General features: G+C 35.6%; 1 protein-coding gene across 2 annotated transcripts in view; it reads right to left on the bottom strand.

Annotated features, from left to right (window-relative positions):
- Positions 1 to 333: 333 nt before the first annotated feature.
- LOC124300718 (GPI inositol-deacylase) overlaps positions 334 to 6666 on the bottom strand; it is a 239856-nt gene continuing 233523 nt past the window's right edge. For both annotated transcript variants that reach the window (XM_046755045.1, XM_046755046.1), the window contains 2 exons: positions 5070 to 5465; positions 334 to 1050 (listed from right to left, as the gene is read on the bottom strand). In XM_046755045.1, the coding sequence (XP_046611001.1) occupies positions 771 to 1050; positions 5070 to 5465 (676 nt within the window). In that variant the 3' untranslated portion in view covers positions 334 to 770. The remainder of the gene's footprint in view (positions 1051 to 5069; positions 5466 to 6666) is intronic.

The following is a 6666-nucleotide window of genomic DNA, read 5'->3' as shown; positions in this document are numbered from 1 at the left end:
GTGGAAGAAGAGACCGGGAAAAATGAAATTTTTTCTCTGGAAAACCTGGAAAAGTCAGGGAAATTTATTTTCAGATTCGAGTATACACCCTGTTAAATGTATTCATTTTTATCCATTTTCAATCTTGTAAATAAAAATTATAGTACATTTTTTCCGTTTATTGATATTATTTTAATTATTCAGAAAAAGTAGATAGAATCTTACGCGTTCCAATAAAGTTCCAATGATGGTAAAACGCTGCCATTCAGCGGTATTCAGTAATTAATCAATTCAGGCAAAGTAAATCGTCGAAAATAATGCAATAATCACGACATAGATCATTGGAACGGGGGCTAATCCAAAAGTTCTGGCACTTCTGGTTTTTTTGTGCAAAAATCAGGTTCAACCAATGAGAACGTTTTTTTTTTTTTTTTGAATCGAATAATGAGCCATTCTAATTTGCGAGCCAAATTTCGAATATTTCAATTTAAGGGATCAAAAAATGAATGCAGCAGGATTCAAATTTTTGTGTCATTTCCAATTTCTTTTTACTTTTAGCTTATTGGGTAAATCAGAATTGATTGCGTTGTTTACTCAAATAAAGACGTCAGTTCCGGTAATTGACATGTACACAATATGACTCGACTTTGGCTTCGGAGAACTTGAGAACTTCCTCATTTCATCAAATGAAACTTGAACATGATCATGCCAGTGTTTCATTTTTGCAACTATTTTGGCCAAATTGAAGTTACGTGATCGATGCCACGTCAGATAATATTTAAAATTTGTCATTACGCCCAGCTAGAAATCTTAATAAAAGAACGGATAGTAATAAGAGCAACGGCTACTGCAATGAGCGGGGGCATTAAATACTGGTACTGAGAGGGATAGCCAATTCCAGTGACTGCCAGCGCTGTCCATCCTAGTATTCGGATTACAATCGCAATTGCTTGTGAATGATAATCAGATGTGCTGGGAGGAATCCATTTGATGCCTGTCGAACCACAAGTAACTAATATTATCCAGCAAGCCATCAGGAGAGGGTCTTCTGTGCTCAATTTGACACTGAATCTGAAAAAAGTTACAACTTGAATGTAGTGCAAATAATATAATGTCACAATTTAGATTTCACTGAAGGGTAATATACTCATCAATTTTGGTGCACATAAAATTTCAAGATTATGTAGGATTACAAATATTTCATATTATTCTAGGGATTTCATAAGATTATTTCAATAAACTTGGAAAGATTTTACATCATTGGAAAAGGTTTCACGCATTCCAAAAGATCGTAGGTGTTTTGTACGATTTCATTAGATTGCAATAATTTAGTGTCGTTTCCGGAGATCTCGAAGAATTGAAACGAATTTCATAAAATTACAAATGATTTTGCTGGATTGTGAACTCCGGTTTTCAAGGATGGTTAGTTTTTCAATTTATATGGCGTGGATGTTTCTCCCGAGATGAACATTTTGCATTGAGAACAAATTCATGAACGAACAAAAAATTATTTATTTCGTTTATCATACTCTAAATGACCCTTAGGTTGCATTTAACATTGCCCAATTATCCCGTGGACAAATTGATTTGTCGATTTGCAAGAATTATCGTTTATTCGAGAAATATTATTACCAGAGAAATGACGCAAGCTTTTTGTTACTTATTGTGTACAACAAATATTGACTCATTTTCATGCCTCATTTCATAATTTTACGTGGGATATAAAACAGAAAAAGAAAAAAAGGGTGCCACTATTAGTCGTTTCTGCGACTAAAAGAGTAAAACGGCAAAAAAAAAGTTCGTAAACGAATAGTGTCTTATATTCTTTGATATACTGCACATACATAGACGTAAAGGAATAGATGGAGTATGGACCTCCGCTAAAACCGTGGAGTCCAGCGAATAAGAAGGAAAAGAAAGAAACCATTTACGTTCTGGCGTTCTCGCTCTGTCCGCGCACGCGTACTACTTTTGTTTTTAGTAATATGACGACCGTTTCATTTAACAGTGAATTGAGGACGCTATGATCCATTGTAATTAATTCTCACGAATCTCAGAATGGTGAAATCTTTAATATTCAATATCGAATACCGGCACCAATAGGTCGGTAATTACCACTGCAGTTCAGGCTCATATCAGTAGTCACCACTGCGGTCACAATTGGGCCGGTAATTGTTATTGAGGTCATCATTACGGCCGGTAATTATCATTGCGGTTATAATTGGGTGGCTAATTATCATTACGGTTACAATTGGGTCGGTAATTATCATTGCAGTTACAATTGGGTCGGTAATTAGCACTGCGGTTACCATTGCGGCCGCTAACTCACACGTATACACTTACGCAAACACATCGGATACCGACGTATATTAACTACTAATGTTGACGCTTCCAGTGATGAATGACCATGGTTTTATTTTTTTTTTCTCAATACTGTCTAGAAGCTTTCCAGCGAATTATGAATAAAAAATACAGAGGATTTTTCCCTAGAGAATTAAAATCGTCCGCAATAGCACCAAACTTCTTTTTAACAAAGGCATAAACCTATGGCTGCCAAACCTTCCTGAATTTCCTGCCTCATATAAAAACAATTTTAAATGGTATACTAATGTTGACGGAAGTCCAGGCATCACTAAATAAGCTTAGAATGCTGTTTAACAGAAGTGAGTTGAAAGTAAAAGAGCAGGAAAAATTTTAATTTATTTTGAGAATCGATAAAATGTCAATAAAAAAGAAACTGTATTTAGTGGGAAACAATTCAGTGATTTATGACGTGGGAACAAACATCAATAGTGGTGACCTCCCGCTAACTTCTTATGCTCTAATCTTTTCGCCCGTGTGTCTCAATGGCCACTGAAATGTTTCAATTGCCTATCATTTAATTAAAGGTATCACAAGGGCTGAACGAACTAAAGTACTGCGTCAATGTTTACTTGAATTGCATGATACTGAAGCTGAATTGATTGACTCAATAGTACATCTGCACCGAATAAGATTGCGATACTCAATGCCACGGATGCAGATCTCAGTTTTATTAGCTTGAAATATTTGTTTTCAAATTCAGCCACAAACAAGTGAATACACATTCTTTGGGATGCCTATCACATAATAAAGCTCGTAAGAAACGCATTTGCAAATCTGCATATATGTGTATTAAAAGACGACAAAGATGATAATATAAACTGGGTACATCTAGAACGATTGGTCAAACTTCAGCAAAAAAGAAGGCCTGTACGTCGCTATTAAGATTCAGCAACTGCATCTTTGATTTGAAAAAGGCGAATGAAGGTTTCTCTCGTAGTTCAAGGTTTGAGCACAAATATGGCCAATGTTTTGACTTTTTGTTGCAAAGACTTGCAACTTACTGAATTCGAAAACTCCACCGCTACGTCGCATTTTTGTGTCCTAACAGTAGCATTTTTGACATGTTGAATAGTACAAATTTGATATGGAAAAATCTCACACAAGTGTTTGTACGTAGAGAAAATTTAGAAGAAGTTCGAAACAACATTTCTGGTTTCATTAAGTATTTAAAAACGTTGCAAGGACCAGACGGGCCAATATCATTTTCGAAAAGAAAAACACATTTTCTTGGATTGTTTGTATGTTTACCAAGTATTGTTGAAATTAGTGAAATACTACTTCAACGTGAAAACATGCGATATTTATTGACTTACAAACTCTCAGGACCACCTGGAAACTTTCTTTAGTACTGTGCGTAGTACAGGTAGATTCAACAATAATTCGACTACTGTAGAATTCAAAAATGGCTACAAAAGATTGCTTATGCGATCTGATGTACAGGCTTCAGAAAATGCTAATAGCACACAAATTGACAAGACTTTAGTTTTATACATAGATAACAGCCCTGAAAAAGCGATAGGGGCGGCGGACAACATTTTTTAGCCTGATTTTGGCGTTGATATCGTCTAACACAATTATATAACCTGTAACCATGGGAATCTGATCGAATATGCAGAACACATTTTTGCATACATAAATAAATGGTTTTGTGGCTTAATAACTAAAAAAATTTGTCAAATGCACCTACTGCGTGAATATTTTACTTTGCAGTTAAAGTCTATCGTTACTACAAATAGAAATTGTAGGGGCAGACTTGTAGCTGCTTCATCATATGTCGTTGATCTATGATTGATCATAAAAAAAAGTGATCAAGATTCATGATCATATAACGCAAAGGAGAGGTTGCTTACAAGCTCGAACAAAATTCTCAATAGCAAATTCGATGATATACGCCATATGACAGAGTAAAGTATACCTGCAGACTATCGTAACCAGCTAATCAGGGCCATAATGTGTTCATTTTTAACAGTGAAGTTATATCATATAAGTTCCTCGAAAAACTACACGATTCGTAGAACAAGAAGTCAACATACTAGACTCATAGTTTCTAAAATCTAATAAATTCTACTGACGGTATAATATAATATAATATAATATATTATATTATAATAGTAAGATAAGAAAATACGTATAACAGAATGAGTATAATAAGGTAGTGTGATAGTTGATAATTCAACTGGTTAAATGAATTTTAATTATGGAATATTACATCTAAAATAAAAATAAGAAATACGTTACACAGAATGAATATATTTTATATCCAGCTATTTTTAATACATACCCACATATGCCCCCACAATAATCACACGATACACGTATATCTTTTACTGTACGTGCAACTGCCTAAACGCGCATACGCGAACAGAGCGAGACCGCGAGAATACGAAGGTTTTCTCTCTCTTGCTTCTTATTCACTAGGACCGCCATGAATGAAAGCTCCATTTATTTCTCTACATCTATGGCAACATATCACAGAATGAAGAAAATCGGTGAAGTACACCTTGGGTACTTTTCTCGTGATTACTAGTTGTTTGCCACCCGATATGCTGGAGTTTGACACCAAGTAATCTTAACTAAGAGACCTTTGTTCCTTTATCTGGGCAATAGTATGTATTCTCCATTTCTCTTCAATAACTCCATGACACTTGCAAAATGTCAATTCTTGAGAACTCATGAATTACTCTACATTATGAAATAACTTCGTAGATCATGGGTTGATTCATCACCTGTAATTCTTGGCCCATGTGAGGACTGAAGGTATAGCAGGAATGGCAGCGATGCACCACGTTAGGAATAGTATCAACTGAAATACAATCTGTTTTCCATCCGTACGACTGTCACTTTGAATCTGCTCCTCGATACTTGGCTTTTCTCTATTAACTCGAAATCTATCGATGAAATTAGACCGCAGAGAGGTTAATAACAGTTCTTCTAGATAATCCTCGTATAATCTTGTGAGTTTGAGGAATTGTAGTCCGATAAATATGAACATGGATAAAGCTCCGCATGTGACAGGTATCATAGACAATAATATTGTAGGAGCAATCAGAGGCAGTTGAATTAAACCTCCTATCAACCATTCTGACCATATCGGCGAAAACTTCAGAGCGCGTGTTAAAAACCTGATGAATAAAATTCAGTTATTAATTGCATGAGGAAATCTTTACGGGGTGGTGGGGGGTGGTACACAGTAGAAAGTCATAAATTATTCTTTTTCTTTTTTGCAAACAAAAATTCTTCATTTGCTCTTATTGATAGACCTTAACGAGTTGTTCTTTTTTCGTCTCCTATTCAAGACACATCATACAATGAATAATGGTATTCAGATCAGACCCAGACACACCGAAAGGCTAGATCATGATTGCGTTTTATCAGAAACTTGCATCAGGACTTGATTGCAGGCGTCAACGAGTTTTTGACGGAAACCAACACATGTGAAGATTAAGTAAAGAAAGTGTTCTGCGAGCCTTTTGTATTCCGATATTTCTGACAAAACTAAAAAAAATATTCTCTGATTTAAGAAGATTAGATCATTTGTTTCACTGTATATCACATGTCCATGTACAGGACGCAACAATGCCTTTGAGAGTTGACAAAATTAATATTCATCGAAATTCCTCCAATGTTATTTTAATGGAATGATCAAATGCAGATGGAAAATGGTAAAACTTAGCAGGCTGAGGAACTTACTTGCACATGCGTAACATTGGCCTATAGGCCCCTAGCGTACCTTTCAAGCACGTTACTAGTGTGTGTGTGTGACCGTTGTACGTATACACCCATCAGCGCCGCCTAACGTGTATGCCTGACAAAACTTTAATGGTGATTCCGTACATGTACACAGCAATGCAAACACGTTTTCTTTGCTTGTGAAGGTACGCTAGAGGCCTATTAGTCAGTAACATCGTACCGCGGCAATATTTTCGTCTATGAGGCGAGGGAGCCCACCTTACTTGAAACGAGATCTGACATGTCAAATTTTCCTGTGCCAAATGCTGAATTCAAATGATATTGTTATAATGACTTAGTCCAAGAACTTTAGGATTTCACTTGGGAAAAACTCCAACCAAGCTAAAATTTGGTATACATTTACCTTTCAGCTCTCCAAAAGAGGTGTGGAAAATCCCCGGAATTTGGTTGTACGCATAACTTGTGACAGCCCAAAAACCGTAAAAAAAAATTACTTTTTTTCGGTCTTTTGCAAATATCTTCGTTCTCGTCGGTCTTAGGACTATAAAGTATACTTATAAAATAGGAAGAGCGAAAATTGCTCTATAAAAAAGGTGAAATAAAGTTTATTAATAACACTAACAGTTTTTATGT

Source organism: Neodiprion virginianus, chromosome 3, assembly GCF_021901495.1.
Source record: "Neodiprion virginianus isolate iyNeoVirg1 chromosome 3, iyNeoVirg1.1, whole genome shotgun sequence".
Lineage (NCBI taxonomy): Eukaryota > Metazoa > Arthropoda > Insecta > Hymenoptera > Diprionidae > Neodiprion > Neodiprion virginianus.
The sequence above is the reverse complement of the archived record's forward strand: the minus strand, read 5'-3'. Positions and strand labels throughout refer to the sequence as shown.